The sequence below is a fragment of the Gavia stellata genome, chromosome 3, assembly GCF_030936135.1.
Source record: "Gavia stellata isolate bGavSte3 chromosome 3, bGavSte3.hap2, whole genome shotgun sequence".
Classification (NCBI taxonomy): Eukaryota; Metazoa; Chordata; class Aves; order Gaviiformes; family Gaviidae; genus Gavia; species Gavia stellata.
Genome location: NC_082596.1, coordinates 85,415,609 through 85,437,981, shown reverse-complemented (window position 1 = coordinate 85,437,981; position 22,373 = coordinate 85,415,609). Strand labels below are relative to the sequence as shown.

General features: G+C 36.5%; 1 protein-coding gene across 2 annotated transcripts in view; it reads left to right on the top strand.

Annotated features, from left to right (window-relative positions):
* CDH12 (cadherin 12) overlaps positions 1 to 19,540 on the top strand; it is a 155,193-nt gene extending 135,653 nt beyond the window's left edge. For both annotated transcript variants that reach the window (XM_059815688.1, XM_009821563.2), the window contains 5 exons: positions 802 to 938; positions 8,304 to 8,425; positions 9,990 to 10,107; positions 14,972 to 15,223; positions 19,041 to 19,540. In XM_059815688.1, the coding sequence (XP_059671671.1) occupies positions 802 to 938; positions 8,304 to 8,425; positions 9,990 to 10,107; positions 14,972 to 15,223; positions 19,041 to 19,540 (1,129 nt within the window). The remainder of the gene's footprint in view (positions 1 to 801; positions 939 to 8,303; positions 8,426 to 9,989; positions 10,108 to 14,971; positions 15,224 to 19,040) is intronic.
* Positions 19,541 to 22,373: the final 2,833 nt, after the last annotated feature.

The following is a 22,373-nucleotide window of genomic DNA, read 5'->3' as shown; positions in this document are numbered from 1 at the left end:
CTTTTAAGCACCTATGCTTACAAGCGCATCTCTACTTTTTATTAAGTCCTTGCTAGGGAAAAATAACAAATAAGTACACATTTGAGTTTTGATTTTGTTCTATGTTCATACTTTTTTTACAAACAAAGGCTCAGGAGAATAAAAAAACAATGGTATTGCCCTGTTCCTCACAGCTCCAGTGAAACTGAAAGTTGCCTATTCTTTCCAAGGGCAAAGAGCCTTTTATTGCTCCTATAGGTGTGGGGGAATAAGCACACTTTTTTCCATCTCCCATACTGTGACTCTTCCAACATTTCTTAGGTGAGGGATCTTTGAGCAGACTGTGCCAACAGCCTGTATAGATCCACTAGCACACCTCTTTGTAAGCCCAGTGAGGCTACTTCCAGCCTATTGCAGCTACAAATGGATGTAAAGAGACCAGATCTGATCCACTCTTCATCGCTATTCATACCTTAAGCACTATTTCACATATCTTGTCTCTTTTTCCCTCTAAGCCTATCTAGTACTTTCCAAAGTGACTGGTTTAAATGATCAGGTGCATCAAATTCTTGGGAGCTCAAAGATTTCAAATAATCTGAACACCAGAAGTACTAAATCTTTTATTATATCCCCTTTTCCCTTGAGCATTCCAACTCTGCAAATAATAAATAAACAAATCATTCTTTATTGTCTTCTTCCTGGAAGGATGGTAATAGCTGGGAAAAGAAAAACAACAAAAATTGAGCTAGCTAGACTGCTGTTATGATAAATGAGTAACATTTACACATTTGCATCTACTTTGTTTAATATTTTCACATACAGATACTTCATCGATTGGAAGAATGATGCAGACAGCTACTTTACAATAGATGCTACTGAAGGAACCATTGCTACTAATGAATTACTGGACAGAGAAAGCACAGCACAGTACAATTTCTCTATAATTGCAAGTAAAGTTAGTAAGTATGACACAAACTGAATTAATATGCTTATGTGGTATTTTTTCAGAATGTAGTGCTCAGGCATAAATATGCTGTGAAGAGTGCATGTACTGCCAAGAGATTATTTAAGAAGGTCCAATAAATATCATTTTGCCAGACTCACTGTGAGGCTAAGTGTGATGTTCAAACAGCCCTGTACAGTAAGTTTTTTCTAGTAGCCCTCATGTAGACACAGTTCCCTCAGAAGCTGAAAAACATTTCGTCAGCACAAAGACCATGAGGAGCTGTACGGACACCTTCCAATTCTTGTTTCTGATTTTGTAATTCACCCCATATAAAATTAGGTTAGTCAAATAGCAGATCTGTCAATCTGCTTTTTGAAGGTAGAAAAATTTAAAGACTTATTCAATTCTCAGACAAAAAGTACTCTCAAATTGAATTAAGATTTAAGTCCCTAAATGAATCAGTCTGTGTGTTGCATCTCTGCTCTTGTGTTTTCTCTCTGCCCAAGACTTTATGCCTAACCACTTGTTTTCTTTTCCTATACAATTTGTGGTGGGTTATTTTCATTTCTTGTCTTTGTGTCTTCTCCTACATAGCTTTTTTTCTGATAAAAACTCCCTTCTTCCACTGTATTATGCAGTTGCAGCTTTCTTCATTGCCAACCTTCTGTGTAGCATTCCTCCCTCATGATCCTGTCAAACTGAAACTCTCGCAGGTGTATACCACCCTTTGAATACAAGTCTATTGGTCACTTAGTGGTTGTGTAAAGGCCACAGAAATCCTTCTGTTGACATCAACAGGCTGTAGAAGAGGACCCCTGCTGTATTTCCTATTCATTCTGTATTTTTTATGATGTGTCCAGAAATGCAAATTTCTAAAGCAAAGAACATGTTTTCCTTGATGTATTGCTTGGCACTGTGTCTTCAAAAAACAATACCTGCTACTAACAGGAAGAGGCAGATTTTGAAAGCAGAGAAGGTATACATTATTTAAAATAAAAAAATAAATTTTCAGTTTTAGTTATCTCAAAAAGAACCATAGGGTCACTCCCTGGAGCCTGAAAATGTAACGAGGACACCATCAAATGAAAACTTGAATTTTATCCATAGCTTGGAAAAGGAATACACTAACAGAGGAAACTAATCTGTCACAAGTGATTGAGCAGATGGAGATACATATGCATGTGTATATTGACAGAAAGTCCAGCAGAACTGTAATTTATTTCCAGAGAAACTGAGAGGCAGGTACATGCAGAGGGGAGGTCTTGTAATGATCTATGTTTCAGTAAAGCTTAACTATTTAGATTTATTGGTGGACAAAGAACATTTGAAATTTATAAATTTTTTCTGCAGTAAGTCAGCAGTTTAAGTAAACTTGGTTTGAATCTGTTTATTATTCCCAAGAGTAATTAAAGTTAGCTAAAACCTCCAAGTCTACTTGTTTGTGCACCTTCCTGGCACATATATAGTAATATCATGTTTATGTAGAGCTGTAGCAGGCAGGTTATATTATGAAATTCCCAATTTTAACAATTGCCTAGTTAAGAATCTACACCTAAGACATTTTTTATTTCAGCATACCTTAAAATATTTATACATTGACCACTATCCATAGCATTAAAAACAATTGCCATACTGGTACAACACCACTATTTGGCAATATTTTGGAGGATTTGAGGTATACTGTCAAACTTTAGATGCATTTGTCTGACTAACAGCTAGCACAGAAATAAAGGCTGGGGTTTGAGGGACGACACACTGCACACAACCAGAAAAGCTTAGAGAGAAGAGAACATCTGAAGAAAAGAAGACGGAAAAAAATTGCTGTATTTGAAGAATTTCTGCTATTAAAAAAATTGCCAATTGTTCAGTGCTGACGTAGAAACACTGAAACTGCCATCTCTTATTAGAGAAAAAGCGCACTGCACAGTGCCTTGACATAGCCATGATTACCTAAGGAAAGTGGACCCGTATTGCAATCAGTTGCATAAACTTGCCTCAGGAACGGACACTATCGTTACCTAAGGATTTTCAGTTTTCCATTACCTAATCTCTTTAAAATAAACAGACTCCAAACTAGTAATAGGCATATTAAGTTCTGTTACTTAAAAAAAATTATTGCTAAAATATGTATTTTAGCCTTCTCACTGTGAGAGAACAACAACAACAAAAAACCCCACCCTTTAGACACATCCTAATGGTAATTCTGCAAATTACCTTTTCTTGAACAGGCCAATTATAAACAAAGACCACTAGCATTATCCCCATCAATTCCGAGAGAAAAATAAATTAAACTGGCTTTGCTATCATTCCCCTATATGTGGAAAATGATGCCAAGGTCATGAGCAAGCTTGCAGGGACTCCCTGCTTGTGCCTTAGCCCTGGGGCCTTCTAAGTGATTGTTTTCCTTTGTTCTTCTGTAGCTTCAAAATGAAACCCTGTACGAATCACAGATGATGCTTGTGTTACATTTTTTTCACAGCCAGTAAATTCTTGAAGTAATATTATGACTTTCAAGCAATCATGTTATCTTTCAAACAATGGCACAAAATGGCATACGGTTTAGATAGCTAAACATAGCAGCAGGCAATTGATAAATTAAATGAAGATACGGATGTACCATTTAGATTTTTCTTACAAGCTAATAAATCTGACTATCATTAGGACTAGAGCACCAGAAGTTATTATTTTTAAAGGAATACATTTCAAAAATAAGGCAGAAGATAATTACCTTGTGTTTATTACAGTAACCTTTGCTGACATCACCTATTGAGGAGAGAAAAAAAAAATCTTGTTCAAAAGCCTCGTTGTTTGGGAATTTATAAATGGTTTCATGTCCAGTGTCCTCATTCTTCATTTATTTGACATATATATAATGAGATTATTCTTCCCTAAACTCCAGGTCCTGCCCTTTCATCCCTGCCTACACCAGACATGGTGCAGGTTGGCAGCTTAAAGAGAGGTAGAACTTGGACCCTTAGCAAACAGTTAATTATGAAATCTACTTGTCCTAGGCTTGCTTGTGTCAACTTGTACACTCACAGGCATGGAAGTCCTGGTTACCCAGCAATAATACAGAATATCTTGCATATGGACAGTAGCTGCTGGTTCCACACAGGGAACTGGGATAAGGGAAGTTATTCTACCCAAGTTATGCAATGACCAGCTCTGACCATGTATCATTATACTGTGATCTTTATTTCTAACCCTGAAAAAATTCCAAACGTCTGATCTAAACACTGTCTGGAATCTGTCTCCAAATAGCAGCCCAACTGACTCTTGAGAGCATCTCAGAGGTGTACCCAGTGTGGAGTGATGGATAGCCTACTGTCATGTTTAACACAAGACACCATAACTTTGTTCTTGCCCTTGTTAAAGAAGCCTGTCCCAAAGTAGGAGTCTTTTTAAGTGGGAGGTGGATGATTGTTCTGCTGACACGTGGATGATGACACAGACCTGAAGGCAGATGAATGCAGAAGGTCCCTTACCCATCCATAGAAATAGAAAATCAGCCTTTATATAGAACAAAGTGCATGAACAGGGAGGGGGTGTTTCAGACTCACATTTTTTCCCCTGTTGCACTTCCCAGTTTCTCCGTACTTCTTTTTGCTACTTGACTCTATTTCATTGTAGGTTTTTTTCTTCTTAGAGTAAATCAATGCCCTAGTAGCCTTCACGGTTGCTGTTTCTGAATATTTTTGATCACATGGACACTGTCCAAACTAAAAAATTAAATACGCTTGCATTCATTTCAAGCACAAAGGCCAGCTGGCATTGAGTAGCCTATTTCTATGCCATTAAACACTCTTACCTTCCAAACAGGGTGACCACATGCAAATCGACTCTTTGAGAGTTGTCCCTCGCCCATACTAACTCCCAGCACATGCATGTGAATTGTCCGCAAGACCACTAGTTGCCCCAGGCCAAAACTGTGCCAAGGGCTGCTGTAAGAACATAATGATATAAAAAAATCACAGTCCAGTGCTCAAAAAGTTCACCAGCGTGCTGCTTAATTACCTAGTATGGAGATGGTTTTTGCATGTTGCAAAAGAGGAAATAGTTAAGTTGCATATGATCTTATTTCTGCTTTCCCATCCTCAAAGCACTGGTTAAGGTTGAAAATAAAGTAACCATAATCCTTCCTGTCCAAACCATCTTCCCAACTCCTCTAACTTTAGGCCTGAATTTTGTGAATGCTAAAGAAACCTCAGCTTAAATCTCAAGATGGGGTTTATCTTCTCCTGCTTACCATAACTGGGAATAAGGAATCACCAGTTCTCCTCAATGGTCAGTGTCTATTTTCTCAGATATCTTGGATTTTCACAAGTTCATTAGTCAAAGTATTTTACATATTTTATACTACTGTAATATCCGTGAACCATAAAGATGTTAACAGATGATGGTACTCGAGCAAAAGAAGGAAGCAGGGTTGTCACTGTCTTACAGACAGGAAAACTGAGGAGGGAAGAAGTTAACTAATTTGCCTGTATCTTACAGGCAGAATTGAAACCTGAAATCAATTTCTTAATTCCTAGGCTAATGATTTAACCAGCTTGTCTTCTCATCTGTGTAATCTGGGTTTAAAAGGCATGAGCAGATGTTTTCAGTGACTCACTGATACCAGCATGCACATCACAAGCATGCTGTGCTCACAAGCCTCAAAAGCATTTGATTCTGAGACAAACAGCAAACAAAGCAAAAACAGAAAATGGATGTCAAGTCTGTAAAGGGATATTTGAAATCTAGTTCTTCATCTTTGTTCACATCAAGTATTACAGGTCTTTGTAATTATATATGAATTCAAAGCTGTACACAATCTTCTTGCAGTCTTCCTTTATATAAATGAGTAGTTAAATTGATATCAGCACAAACCAGAAAGAAAATTAATCACATAAATAAAGTGAAACCTAGAAGTAGGTCCATCTTATGCTGTAGAAATTCTGTTTAATTTCATGTCTGATTTTTGCTGACCATTTACGCAAGGTAAAACTGTACCTTGCTAAAATTCTTAGCAAGAAAAGATTTTGGCCTCTAATATATCTTTCAAAGAATCATAGAAAATAAATCACAGACCATCAGTGAGAAAAAAATGTAAAAAGTATACTCATATTCATGTATATTTCCAAATCATGCTATCATATCACGATTTTGAGGGTAGGCAAAATATCAAATCCCTTTGTTAATTTTAAAAATATACAGTCCTGTAATATGTACACTGTTCCAAAAAGCTGAAAAAATGATTTATGTAAGATACTTCAAAAAAATATAGCCTAAAAAGGCTTCTTATAGATACTGATATGTTTAATAGAAATGATCATAATCAGCTAATATCTCCCATGTACACGATGCATAAATTTTGAATACATTCATTCTTTTATTGGAAAGGCATTTTTAACATATTTCTAAGAGGAAAAGAACTAATATCTATGTCTGAACTTTCATGGCAATGCATTAATCTCTAACATGTTTGAAGAACATATCCTGAACTCCTGTTGTTCAGTGATGTACCTTAAAATAAACACACAAAAACTGAAGGAAAACCTGAGTTACTCCATGTGAGTTGCTGTGTTCTTTGCAGTGGGTACTGCTAGGAGGGAAGTTTTAAGTTAGGTTGTTTCTGCCAGTAACTATGTGAACTTGACCTACTCACGGTTTTTCTGATCTCTGTATATATTCAGAGTCGGGGTCCTGCCCTCTACTGTCTAAAACAACTTCTTAGTACTTTTTTGTTTCCTATTATACAAAGGAACCAATTCATCTGTGAGCAAGCAATCTAGCCTTCTTCTGGTTCTTTGGGCATCTAAAGAACCACAGCCTAATTCCCAGCTGCTAGACCAAAATTTGTCTTCCTTCCTACTGCACAATGCCTTTTTCCACAGAGACATTCTGCAAGCGGGGATGATGCTGAATTTGAAATGAATGAGAATTAAAAGAGTTATTATTAGACATGGTCACTATTAATTAGATATGTTCATAGGAAGGAACTACAAATATTGTGGATTTGGGTAGTGGGTTTTTGTGGATTTTTTTTCAGATTCCAAGCTGAGTTTGCAGAATGGTCAGTTTATCCACTACTTGTAAACAGGTAAAGCACACTTCTACTTGCAGCTGGTCCTACTTAACTAGAAAATCATTGGGGAACACCTTTTGGCTTTGACACAGGCCTCTTGAAAACACTTCATTTAGTAGTTCCTAAGAACAAGAAAGAAAACATGTAAAATTTCTGCAGTACCACCATGAAGTGACTTTGCCCCTTGCTGTGTTGGTTATAAACAACAGAAATGCAAAGGTTTATACAAACTACGAAGTAAGCAGGTAATGCAAATAATTTGAAGGGTTCATTTATGTCTGAACATTCAAGAAAACTGTTCTTGTACTTAACCATGACCCCATGCTGTCACTTCTACACCACCCTGATTCATAGCATAGATTTCTTGAATAGTTAATTGTGTATGTATAGTGGCTGCCACCCTTCTTAAATGCAAAAGGATAAAATAATTACCCTTTTGGCTCACCAGCTAAACTGTTTTTTATGTATCTGCTACCTTGCAAGGGGTCTCAGCATAAAGTAAAGAAAATATTTTCTGCTTTGCATTGAATTTGTGTCTCCTTTCTGTCAGACATTGCATTTGCAGGTAAAGTTGTTTATAAAATGCATCTAATGACTGATGAAGCTTATCTGCATTGGTAGGACAATTGAAAGAAGCATAATGTATATTGTTTTTTAGCATTTCTTTTGCACAAAAGTATTTGCTGCTTGCAAATACTTATGTAGTTAAAGAAATAACTTTTATGACATAGCCTCATGGTTTAATCACAAGTTGAATGCTAGCTCTACATGATTCACTGCTAAATTTACTACTGACTCTGTCTGGCTTTCAGCAAGATTTTTCTTTATATCTTTCTCTCTTACTTTTCTCCATCTTCTAAACAGGTATGCTCCACTTACCTCCTTAACATCTTGCAGATGTAAACAGTGGCTAAGTATTAAATACTGATTTTCTGCATTCCATTGTGGAAAACAGAATTCAGTTTTAATCATTGGAAGTGTTTTCCGCAGACTCCATGAAAAGTGATCTGGGAAAAGTTTGCATCTTTAATTATGAGTACAACTTCAAATTCTTTAATTTATGCTCTGATAAACATAATCTTGTTGATTGATTCCTTACTCCATGAAGACTAATGGATCCAAGTCTGGTACAAAATGATAAGAAGTTTGCTTCTGATTTCTCCTTAGTACAAATCAGAAATAAACAGAAGTCAAGGACTTTTAGAAGTCACAGTACTGGGATCAAAATAGTTTGACAGCTCATGGGCACTGGTGATGACAACAAACATAAATAGTATTCCTTAATGCTTTTCTCCTAAAAATCACTTATAGGTAACCCACTATTAACCAGCAAAGTCAACGTTATAATAAATGTCCTGGATGTCAACGAGTTTCCTCCTGAAATTTCAGTTCCACATGAGACATCTGTATGTGAAAATGCCAAACCAGGACAGGTATTTCAGATTTATAATGCTTGCTATTTTGCTTTTTCTTTCCTTACTATTTATAGCAATAGAAATTTCTGGGATTGAAAATGACATCATGGTTAGAATTCTTTTACAAATAAAATGTCTGTGTTGGAAATATTCACCTTTTGAAATTCTGTTTGTTGACCTTTATGGTCTGTTTATGGTCTATTTATTTTTATTATACCTGATTATATGGGCCTGAGCCACCCTTCACTGTGCATTTAATAGATATACTGTGCATTTAATAGATATACTGTGCATTTAATAGATATGACAGGAGAAAGAATCCCTTCCTTAAAGACACTTAAATATAAGAGTAAAACTGCAGTGAGTAAATGGAGTAGGATGGATTACATACATCTCTGTGTTCTATTCTGAGAAAAAGAACCCACAACCCCAAAAACAATCCTCCTGAAAGCTTGTCTTTACAAGCAGTTTCAAATATATATACTATGCAAAACCTATTCCAGATCCAGAATATCACCATATACCACAAGTGATGCCAGTATTAATAGAGCTGGCCCCAGAAGCTGTAGGCATGTGCTCCTTCTACACAAAATTTGTGCAATTAAACACAGTGCTACCAAGCACCAAGGCTGACAATCATACATATCAACAGCTAATACTGTTTCCAACTGTTCAACTTTGAGAGTTACTGACAGCCATGGAAGGAAAAAATTCAGCCTGCTGTGTAATCAGTGACTTCTCTTTATATGTATGTAATACATAATCAGTCCATGTGATTTTTTTGCCTTTATTACCAATTTGTCCATGACTTCATAAGATATTCCTATCTCATCTTTTTTTTTAATATGTTTCAACTAACTACCATACAACCTAATTTAACTTCTAGTTTATCAGATAGCTTTAGTTAGTACCTTATCCAGGCACTAGCAGTAGAAAGGGGAACCTTTTACAGAGAAGGCTGAGATAAGCACTAAGCTGTCAAAAATTATAAATATTTAGACCTTTGTTACATAAAAAAATGCCTTCCTTTTTCAAAGATCAATGGCAATCTTACTATGAAACATTTTAACTGCACTGTGCTTACCTGAAACCTAGTAGATAGGACTCTGGGACCTAAAAGTTCCTTCATGCTTAGATGGTGCAGACCTTTCAACCCTCTCTACTTCATTTCAAGCTGTAAAATTAGGGTGCAGCTTTGTGAAGTACTACAACACGTACCAATCATAACAGTGATAGTAGTGGCAGCAGATAAAGTGGACTGTCTTTAAGTAATTACTCAACTGAAAACAATCACTAGCATTTTGATACAAAAGCAATTAAATATTTCTGCTATGAATATATGGTAAATCTTTCCGATTTCCTTCAGATATGTCAAAGCGAAACCTTCTGAGACATCATGAGTCCTCTGGAGGCTGTAGTATTCAGACTTCTTGCCTCCACTGTCCAGTATATTAGGGGAATGAAAGTAATCCAGCAGGATTTCACTCTCATTGTTTCATTTAATGTTCACTTTGCACTTCTACAAAACTGCTTCTTTTAGAAGAGTGAACTGACTTCAGAATTAATATTAATCTGGTTTCAGGTGATACAGACCGTCACTGCTGCAGACAAAGATTTGTCACCAGCTGGGCAATGGTTTTCCTTCAGACTGTCAGCTGAGGCTTCCAACAAACCAAATTTCACAGTCCATGACTACAGAAGTAAGTTGCTTACCTATATCTCTCTTTCAGAGCAGCAGGCTGTGATTATAATGACAAATACAATTACTTTGTATTACAGTAATGTCTACAGACTAACATTTTATTTTACATTTTTAATTGTTGAACTGCCTAGGACATATATTAATATCAATTCAGGTCTTGCACCTTTTCTCATTTTTAGGGGACAGGAATTGTCAGAACACCAAAGGCTGAGATTTACCTACAGGCTTGCCAAAACACTGCTACCTGTTTTATTTTCTTCCTTTTATCATTCAGTATGTCAGGAAGAACTCATATGCCAATTCAGGTATATCTTTAAACAAGGCACTAATGCTGCCTTGTTTAAGTACTATTACTTTGTTACCTGTTTTCAAAGTACCCAGCTATTGGAGGATGCATAATCCTGCAGAAGAATTAGTTCTAAATATGGACAGTGCTGCTGCAGTATAACATCCCACAACACTCAATAATTTGTAGGTTTATATAATTAACATCTCAGATTTTTCCCCCAATATTTGTCCTAACTGTTCATCTTTTTTCTTTTTCACTTGAATGCTTTTGATAAATGGCAAAGAGCAACCCAAGACAAAAGAATAGGTCTTTTTTTCTATTGTAAACATCTTCAAGCATGTGTAGTCTTGTGAACAGACACAGCTAAAACGTAATAAACTGTAGCAAATTTTCACCACTAACTACTTTAATCAAATAAGGAAAGAAAAATTTAACAATGAGTTTATCAGCTATTAGGTGATCTTTAAAGAACTGTGATATGATAAGCTTTTCATAAAATAGGGTTTACATTACTCTGCAAAGAAAGAACACCTAAAGCCACCCAATAAAGTTCAGTAACATTCCTTTGCCTATTCAACTATGCAGGTTAGAAGTATTACTTTTAAGGAAAAGTATATAATTCTTAAATTTAAAAAAAAAAATTATATTCATTATTATTTTAAATTTGAATTTGAGATGATACTGAGTATGATGTAAAGGTTCCTTTATTGAGATTTAAGTAACCCAAGCCCTAAAAAGGGCTAGAAATGGATAATACACAGAATGAAAAAAATTGCAGAGGCTGCTTATTTAGCCTTTTTTGAAACCATTTAAGTATATGACTCACATTATTTTTGAAGCCAACCACTTTTGTCAATGTTAGGTGATAAAAAATTAAAGCCAGCAAAATAAGCATAACTATTAATCATGAAGACCTTTATCATTAACAAAGTTCAGGAAGAAATAAATCTGAAACAGCGAAAAAACAGACTGTGCTTATTTTCTCTTTCTATATAGCTCCTCTGTGAAGATGACAAGTCAAAAATGGTTTATTCCCAAACTCATTAGTGACTTTTATCTTAGTATGTCATAGATAGATGAAAACATTTCCAGATGACCAAAGAATTTCACTTAATTATTTGTAAATATGGTGTATAATGAAACCGTAATAATTCATAGTATTGCAGACATGAATAATAGTAACTTATGAAACAAAAAATACATAGATCAGCATTTTATCAGAGGCCATTCGAATCATTTTCTTGAGAGAGACAGCTCAATGAATATGAAGGACAACCTTACAATGGATTCAGGTCCCCTTGCTTCTATTCTTGGAAGATTAGGTCATTATGTTTCTCCAGAAGTGCTTAGTCTAAACAGTTTGGTTTTAACAGCTAATAGTATTTAAAAATGTTGTGGCATTTCAATATCTAACTATAATTATGCCAAGCAAGATTTAAATGCTTTATGTCTGTCTTCCACTGGACTTAAAATTTTGGATAGCGCTTAAGTTTGCTTCCCCTTAATGCTGCACTGTAGTTTCTGTTATTTCCTGCTCCCTACTTAGCTCTTGGTAGTATTTCCTTGGAAAACTCAGCATGATGAACTTTGCTAATGATTATAATTTAAAAAAAAAAAAAAAAAAGTTCTCCATATCTTAACAGAAGAAGGAAAATATACCTCTTTAGAGCTTCCTCATATTTTATATGAATTACTTTCATCTTTTCACTTTTCAACACATTTGAAGGACCATATGGGTAGTATCTTTGTAATTACATAGTCTTATAACATGAATACTGTGTATTTCCAAATGCCGTTGCTCTTTTGGTCAAGATTTCTTTAAAGTAAGAGCTTTAATTTCTTTCTTTCTGTCCATTTACTGAAATATCCTTTACTTTCACCAAGATTTAATTTTTTTCAAATAATTACAAAGTATTGTTTTAAATATAAGTCTTCCAGTTCTTCTCAGGTAATTTTAATGTATTTAATTCCCCAAAAGAGTCTTTAAACTTAAATAGGCTATACAGTATTAAACTCAATGACCTTTCTCATTTACAGGTTTTGTGAAGTGTGCTTAGCATGTAAGTTTGGTGAGGAAATTGCTCAAATATTATTAGATAATTAAATCTCCCCATTTAAACCAGTAATGTTGACACCAAGATGACTTTGGATCTCAGTCGTCTGTTAACAAACTTTCTCTAATGTATAAAAATAAATGCAATATTCCCATAAAAATGCAATTAAAAACCACCAAGACACACAATTTTTCATACACAAATGTTTGTGTGTGTATGTACCTATAAACACACTGTTAAAAGCATTTCCTAACACTAAAAAAGAAGAAAGAAATACACAATTTATTGAAACATAAGGAAAACAGAAAAAAAGCTTTTGTGGAATATTTTCTGACCATAAAAAACTTCTTAATTTTTGATGATTTTACAAAGCTATTAGAAAAATCTGTCCAAACAGAAACTCTGTACAATATTTTCAATATCTTCTGCCTTTTGTTTGCCAAAAAGGTGGAAGGTTTGTTCTGTGCACAATTTAAAGGTATAATAACACAACATTATCTTCACTAGAGACATGTTTAAAAACATAAGTACCATTATCTTTTGAGTTATTAATTATGTTAGTACCAAGCAGGTACTTTGTGAAAGGAATTTTGATTATTTCGAGGAAATAATCTTGTTCACTGTGTTACAATTAACAGAAAGGTGTCATTTAACATCTTTAAACATATCAAGAAGCCCAAGAACCAGTGCTATTCTACACAGTTAAAAATCATGGGTGGTGTGATATTACAGTAGATATGTTTGTAGTGCACCCAAGAGAATAAACTTTTCCAGGTTCCATACTTTCTCAGAATATAACTCAATGAGGACAGAAGCAAGACAGAAGCTCAAGGTTGCCATTTGGAGTCTCTATAAACACAGGGAAATGTTGTGTTTCTAGACTATGCCTTCAGCAGCACTGAGACGAATCCACCAGTTGTGAATAGAAGTGAGAGGCCCTGGCAGAGCCAGAGTGCTTCCAGCTGAACTGCCCACCTTCCTCTTACCACTTCCCTGGCCTCACTCTGCTCCCTAGAGGGCTGCTTCCCTGCTGAGCACACTCAGTTGCTCATGTAAAAGACAGAATTTTCCTTCTCTCCGGACTGTCACACACATCCTGAAAATGAATTTATTGCCAACAGACTGAAGAACCAGAAACTGTCGCAGCTTCAGACTGCAGGCTGCTCTGTGTAGAGTTCAAACACATGCCTGTGTCCCTATTTTCAGGGGTCAACTGAACAATTAAAGGGGTCGTAGAAGAGCCACAAAAATTGTTCAAAGTCAAAGACTTAAGAGCTTGATCTGTCTGATTCTTCTCAAAGGAGAATGGAAAGTCATTTTGTAACATGTATTAAAGTGATCTTTAACACTGAAATTAGAAGAAAAAAAAGAATAGAAATAATTATATTAATAGAAATAAGAATAGAAATAAGATCAAGCTGGATGACTTCAAATTAGATCTAAAACTCTTTATACAGTGCAGAAAGAACAAGCTGAATATGGAAGCTTGTTTGATTCAAACAATTTTGAGACATTTTTCTTTTTCAAAACTAGATGTCACTGAACTTGACATGTCCATGTGCCATGTTTGAGTTTGATAAAAAGGCGACTTCTGAAATAAGCATTTTGTCAGTCAAGTGCTCTCTCAATGGTGCCTGGTCATAACATATCTGATTTTGGATATTTAGTGTTCCTTCTTATTGCCCTTAATCAGAGCTGCGCACAAGTATTTGACTGTTGAATTCAGAGCCCTTAATCCTTCTACCTACTGACAAAACTCCAAGAGGACATGAAAGTTTTCTTGGACAGCAAGTGACCATTTCTAAAGATATAATAAAGCCCATGGGTGAGATGGCAAAAGGGTGACTGCTGCAGGCTACCTTCATTCAGAGCTGTCAGCTAATTAATTCCCTGCTAATTTTGTTTTGGGTTTGCTTTCAATGTAATTCTTTTAATCTGCACATCATTTCTTTGCTACTCCGTTTGATTCGAGAAAAGCAGCAATAACTGACAATCTACTGGGAAGAAATGACAAAACATAACTTCGAGGAGTTCTGAACACATTAATGACTAATTGATGGAAAATGTACTGATTATAAAGTACTCAGTTCATTTCTGTACTTATTTTTAATGGGGCAGGAAAGTTGAAGGGTTTTGCCTTTTGTTCAGGTATATTACTTTCAATTTTAAAGGGAAATTAATTAGAGACTTGATTCTAAATCCATGTACAATCAAAGTCCTTTGGCTTGGAATATAAGGAGATAAGGAGAAAAGAAAAACTGAAAAGCCTTCCTAATCTAATACCTGTAATGCTTTTTTTAATTATTATTTTTGTCTTTGAAATTTTAGCTGTCAAGCTAACAAGTTTACAAGAAATGGATTATTATTTAATGCTCTGCAAAAAATAGTTGTCCCAGTCAGAATACAATACCCGAGTTTCAAAAATGGAGTAGCTGCCTATTACTAAAGGTGATACAAACTACAATGGTAAACTGAAGTACACAATAAAAATCCTGTAATTACTGTGTCATGTTTTACAGACAACACAGCTGGGATTGAAACCAGAAGAAATGGTTACAGCAGAAGGCAGCAAGAGCTATACTTTCTTCCAGTGGTAATAGAAGATAGCAGTTATCCTGTCCAGAGCAGCACAAACACAATGACTATCCGTGTTTGCAGATGTGATTCTGATGGTACCATCCTGTCCTGCAACGTGGAAGCAATCTTCTTACCAGTAGGCCTCAGCACAGGAGCCCTGATTGCAATCTTGTTGTGTATTGTTATTCTTCTAGGTTCGTTCTTATGAAACTATGTGAAGTGCATTACTCTGGTTATTCATTTGTGAATTAATTTGTGCTGTTATTAGCTTCATCTATTGTTTAACAATAGCCATTGAAAATGTGTGGCAGTCCATGAGAAGTTTCATGCTTCTACATTTCTAGAAGAGCATTCCAAAGCAATGACCATGACTGTGAATCTGCTAACACCTACATATTTCTTATTGCATGAAGAGAACCAGCTTTCAGTGGAATCCAAACCATAATTTTTTCTCTGAAATAGTTTTGTTTAAGTACTTTTCTTGAAGAATCAATATTTTTAGGTTATTACTAAGGTAGCCAAGTCCTGCTGACAGTAACAGCAGGTCTTGGCACAGAGATAATTTACAATGGTGGAATATCTGGGGAAGCGGGAATACCTGAAGTCTGAATTTCCCCCAAATTTGCTAGGTGATGGTGGAGGCCTTCAATAGAACTGTGTTTATGTTTCCCTAATGCTTTGTTGAAATAAATACAACTTTTATTTAAGAAATCCAGCATAGTCAATCAAAAACAATTATGTCAAAGAACTCCTTACCAGATCTGCTGCCGATTGATGCTCTTGGCATATACAAAACTAATAAAGATATTTTAATTCCCGCTTTGCACAGAATGCCAGACTGAATTACTGACATTATGTTTGGAAAAGAGGTTTTGGTCCTTCAATAACTCCCTTCATTCCATTCAACCTGGCAATATCACCCAGGAAAACTAATATATAAATAATGAGATCTCCAGTGATGTGTGTAACCTGAGAGAATGGTGTTTATCTTATATCCAGGCTTTATCCTTACTATTCCACTGATCAATTTAAAAACTGCTTTTGGATTTTCATTTCTTGCTGTGAACCTGGCCTGACACAGAGTAGTTAAAATTGTAGTTGAAATCATTCTCGTCAAACTCATTTCTGCACAAAAGACAGTCAATGTATTACCAGAATCAGGAGCTATTTTAGGCCACACAAGCCTGACCATGAATTTATAATCATTGCAACTCCTGTATTCATTATTGTGTTACTTCAACAACAGACTTAGAACACTATCATTTCTACCAAAGACAGTTAGGGAATTAAAAATAACAAAAAGGCCAGCTTACTACAAGTAGATTTTGCATGCAATGAAATATATCTCCAAAGACAAGCTATTGAATAAAACCCCACAAGCTGATTGCCATTGAGTTGCCATTTGGAATAAAACCAGTTTGTAACATTTTGTACTATATAGAATCATAAAATCACAGTTGGAAGGCACCTCTGAAGATCATCTAGTCCAACGTCCCTCCTTACAGCAGGGTCAGTTAGAGAAGGTTGCTCAGTATCCAGTTGTGTCTTGAATACCTGCAAGGATGGATCCACCTCAACTTCTCTGGGCAACTTGATACAATGCTTGGCCATTATGACAGTAAAGAAGCCTTTTTGTTATGTTTTAATGGAATTTCCTACATTTCAATTTGTGCCCTTTGCCTCTTGTCCTGTCACTGGGCACCGCTGAGAAAAACCTGGCTGCATCTTCTTTATCTCCATCCAGCAGGTATTTATACACATTGATAAGATCTCCCTGAGAATTCTTTTCTCCAGGCTGAACAGTCCCAGCTCTCTCAGCCTCTCCTCGTGTGGCAGACGTTCCAACCCCTTAATCATCTTTGTGGCTCTGCACCGGACTCACTCCAGGAAGTCCATGTGTTTCTTGTACTGAGGAGCCCAGAACTGGACCCAGAACTCCAAGTGTGTCTGACCAGGGCTGAACAGAGGGGAACGATCAACTCCTTAAAACTGCTGACAACGCTCTTCCTAATGCAGCCCAGAATGTTGTTGGCCGCCTTTGCCACAAGGGCACATTGCTGGCTTATGGTGAACTTGCTGTCCACCAAGATGCTAGGGCCTTCTTTATTATGCTGCTTTCCGGCCAGTCAGCCAACAGCATCTACAGTATGCGATTATTCTTCTTCACATGTGGGACTGGGCATTTCTCTTTGTTGAACTTCATGGAATTCCTGTTGGCCCACTCCCCCAGCCTGGTGAGGTCCCTTTGAATGGTAGCAAAACCCCTGTTTTGTAACACCTCCAAACTTGCTGAGGGTGCACTCAATCCCATGGTCCAGGTCATTTATGAAGATGTTAAACAAAACTCGTCCCAGTATCGACCACTGGCATACATCATTAGTGACTGGCCTCCACCTGGTCTTTGGGCTGTTGATCATAACTCTTACAGCGTGGCAGTTTGGGCAGCTTGGCAATCCACCTCACCATCTACTTGTTTAATCCACACTTTCTCAGTTTTTCTGAGAAGGTTGTTATGGGAGACACAGCATCAAAAGGTTTGCTAAAGTTAGGATAAAAGTAATGCACTTTTCTCCTTTCATCCACCAGTCACCTCATTGCAGAAGACTATCAGGTGAGTTAAGCACAATTTCACCTTCGTAAATCCATGCTGACTACTCCTGATCCCCTTCCTGTTCTTGATAGGTTTGAAAATGGTTTCCAGAATTATTTGCTCCATCACTTTCCTCAGGATCAAGGTGAGGCTGACTGGCCCATAGTTCCCTAGCTCATTCTTCTTGCCTTTCTTGAAGATAGGAGTGACACTTGCTCCAGTCCACAGGAACATCTCCCAGTCCCCATCATCTTTCAAAAATTATCACAAGTGGCCTCACAATGACATCAGTTATCACCCTCACCACTCATGTGTGCATCCCATCAGGTCCCATGTCCTTGTGTGTGTCCAGTTTGTTTAAGTGTTCCTTAACCTCACCCTCTTCCACCAATGATAATTCTTTCTTGTTCCAGACTTTCTTTCTGGTCTCAGGGACCTGGGATTCCTGAAGGACAACCTTGCCAATAAAGACAGAGGCAAAGAAGCCATTGAGTAGGTTGACCTTTTCTGTGTCCTTTGTCAACAGGTTCCCTGCCCCATTCAGCAGTAGGCCCACGTTTTCCCTTTTTCTTTTGCTGCTGTCATACTTGTACAAGCCTTTCTTGTTGCCATTCATATCCCCCATGAGATTCAACACCAGACAGGCTTCGACTTCCCTAACCGCATCCCTGCATGTTCAGACAGTTGCTGTATATTCCTCCTGGCCCACCTGTCTCTGTTTCACCTCTTATGAGACTCTTTTCTTATCTCTGAGTTTAGTCAGGAGCTTCTTATTCATCCATGCAGGCCTCCTGCTGCCTTTGCTTGATTTCCTGCTCATCGGGATGGACCACTGTTGACCTTGGAGGAGGTGATACTTGAAAATCAACCAGCTTTCCTGGACCCCTTTTCTCTCCAGAACCATATCAATGGGATTTTTGAAAGCAGATCCCTGAAGAGGCCAAAGTGTGCTGTATAAAAAGCTGAAGTAGGATGATTTTTTCTCCATTTCAAAGATTCCAAATTATTTTTTTCTCTTTAACACTGTGGGGGTTTTTTCTTGGCAATGTGGAAATTTGGTGATTTTTCTCTATTTTGCTGTGGAAGACATTAAAAAAAACCCCACATCTCTTTGTCTTTCTGAACTAAAATCTGAAGTCCGTCCAATTCTATTTGTTTGCAAAGCAGGTCAATAGGCAAATTATTTGTTACTTCCTTCAGCAGCACAGCAAGCACTAAGGAGTTAGACTCATACATCAAGCAGCAAATGACTTTTCATTGCTTAGAACACTGCTATTTTTGAAAGAATAGTAGGAGCATATCTTCTAAGGAAAAAAGTCCCTTTGATTGCTTGCAACTTTCAAAGGAAGGTCTAATGATATAGCATCAGAGTACCAAATTATTTCTGTGCATGTCTTAACTTCCATTTTCTCTCATTATAGTTATTGTGGTACTGTATGTAGCACTACGGAGGCAGAAGAAAAAGGACACCCTGATGACCTCTAAAGAAGACATCAGAGATAATGTTATCCATTATGATGATGAAGGAGGTGGAGAAGAGGACACCCAGGCTTTCGACATAGGTGCCCTGAGGAATCCCAAAGCGATTGAAGATAACAAAATACGCAGGGACATAAAACCAGACACCTTGCTTTTTCCGCGTCAGAGACCACCAGTGGAAGATAACACAGACATAAGAGATTTTATTAATCAAAGGCTGCAGGAAAATGATGTAGATCCAACTGCGCCCCCTTATGACTCCTTGGCAACCTTTGCTTATGAAGGAAATGGATCTGTTGCAGAGTCTCTCAGCTCTATAGACTCTCTTACTACAGAGGCAGACCAGGATTACGACTATCTGAGTGACTGGGGACCCCGCTTTAAGATCTTGGCAGATATGTTTGGAGAAGAAGAAAGTTATAATCCTGACAAAGTCACTTAAGTACAACTACAACAGTGAAATAAAAAGAAAAGTGAACCACCAACAAATTTAAAAGATAAACCTAAGCTTTATAATAGGACAGGATTCCTTTGATTATGAAAGACAGCAACTGTTTCCAGCGAGTTACTATATTTATCATACTGTTGATTTTGGTTTGATCTGCAAAGGAAAGATAAATCCTGTAATATACACAGTTTTTTGTTGTTATTTTGTTACTCTGGAATTACACTGAGACAAGCTCAGGCCTACAAGGTACAGTTTACTGACCTGACTTAGAAAGAAGATAGCTTTCTGGCATCATGGTGGAAGAGTGGTAGCTTTTTCGTAATTCCACTAAAGTGCCTATTGAAACTTTTATCATTTAAGTGGTAAAGAGTCTGCTGTGATGGTGTTACAAAACTGAATGGTAAATTGGACAAGAACTTTAAGACAAGAAGCAATAGCAACATGCTGACTTCTTTTAGAACAAAAATGGAGATACCTTCCTGGAGTATATCTAATGACTAAAACTAAGGGGGGGTGTACGTTGTGTTTGGGGGTTATGTTTGTTTTTTTAAAAGAAGAAAACAGTATGTCAAGACGTCATATTTCTTCTTCCAAAATTTCATTGAAAATTTAAATTTAAAATGCTATTCCTCACTCTGAAGCTGTAAAGCCCAAATTAAAAAGGAAAAGATCTTAGCATACATCAATGAATATTTAAAATATTAATGCAAATATTACATATTTCCAAAATATTAAAAAGATGAAAGCAGCTTATTCCTTTATGTGAAGGAAATTTCACTTGGCTCCCCCTCTTCTTTTAAAATGAGACTCTTATTAGAACGTAAAATGGAGAGGGTTTTTAAAGAGTATTATTGTATTTTTAGTACCAAGACATTTTTTCCCTTGTATCACTAAAGAAGTGTATGTAAAGAAGTCCACATCACTTTTCTTTGCAATTAAATTGTTACTCTGTAGGTACTGTAGTCATACATATTATATAGTTATTTTTCAAATGACCTTCTGCTACAGTTCAGCATATCATTGTGTTTCTCTGTCAGACCCCCATCAAACATTTTAGAAAGACTTTTGAGGATGGAAACCTTATTAATTTTGTCCTTGCCAAAATACTAACAGAGGCAGAATAAAAATGTAAAACAGTATGTTTGTCCACACTTTATGTGCATACCTATGCATAAATGTAGCTGTGCAGGTAACAGAAGATATGCACAAGGCATTATGCCATGGAAGATCTCTTGTAAAACTATTTCATCTGAGTTTTTATGATGATCTAAGGCACAGACATTTTGTAAGACAATGGTTTATGGCACCCTTATGCCATCCTTATATTCTTCTTCTAAAATCTCTGCAGTGCTATACAATCTGCTTGAGTTCTACTCACGATTAACGGCACTGTCAAGGTCAGCCCAAGGTCTTTCATGAATCAGAAGTCTTTTATTCATCTCAGGTCTACAGCTTACTTTTTGTACCGCTGAAGAATTAATAACTATCAGGTATAGTTAACTCACAAGTCTGATATTAACATACACAAACTTCCCTTTACTCTCTTGGGGAAATGTAAAGGTATTTCAAAGTTGTATAAATTAATCTCCCAATGAGACTTTAAAAGGTGTATAGTTTAAACAAGTTTTGGATCGTTTGGTACAATTGGACAGGGCTGCATTAAAAGCATGATTGGCATAGCTTCTACCAGCAGAGTGCTGAGGAAGAGACACAGCATATGGTAAAAAGTGTGGGGGGGTTTTTCATTATCAGCAAAGGTATCCTATGTTTCCTGAAAGACAAACTAATCCAACAAAAGCTCTCTTCTCACAGGACAGGGAAGCAGATGGAGTGGCTGGGCGCATTTGCCATCATAGCAATTTTCATGTGGAAGGTGATGATTTTAATTTTCGTACATCTTGACAGCATAGCAAAGGAACTTGCTACTGCAGAGTGGGCCTAAAACAGAGCTCTGGAAAAAAAAAGTATATTTGCTACTAGTTACAACACAGGTTTGATTCATACAAAATTCACGCTTGTGGAGGTACTTAGCAATGCTTCCTCATGTAGCATATGCATAGCAATTCTTCCTACCCTGCTGTCACTGCTAAAATAAGCATCTGACACTGCTCTTTTACAGATGTGCTATCCTGTAGCCAAACTCTGTTCTTAGTAACTGTATTAGTCCTTTACATGTATTTCATTAGTAAAGTCAACATAAGTGAGACCAGTGTTTGGCTTTTTGACATTACGTGGCATGCTTGCTCTTGGGAAAGTTGTATTTGTAGTGGATACTGGGTGAACATTAGGTCTCTTGAATAGGTTGGCGTTTGCTCTAAGCAGGACAGTCTGTATGGGAGCCTGACTTCCAAAATGGGTAAACAGAAAATGTGGTCTTAAACATGCTGCTACACACAATCCATATTTGAGAGTGAGTTGTTGTATGTTAAATTAATACCGAATTGAATATCAAAGTGCATTTTTGATATTTAAAAGGTTTGTAACTGAAGTGTTTCTGTCACATAATTAATAAACCTCCAGGAATATTTTTTAAAAAATTGGTATGTAATTACTAATGCAATTGTCCTACAAAATCATAATTAAAATATTTAAGACCTTTTTTTAAGGAGATAGGGGTATTTTTTGTTAACAGCCCTATAGAACTAAGGAAAAGAACTGCTTTTCATTTATGCATAACCTGGGATCCAGGAAATTTGTGTTTAATTCCATGTTCTCTCACTCTCTTTCTAAAAGATGCTTGTCAAGTTTTTTACGCCTTATTTTCTAAAAGGTAATTAGACAAATATGAAATTTACAAGATTCAAAATATGTCAAGGCATCTCAGATG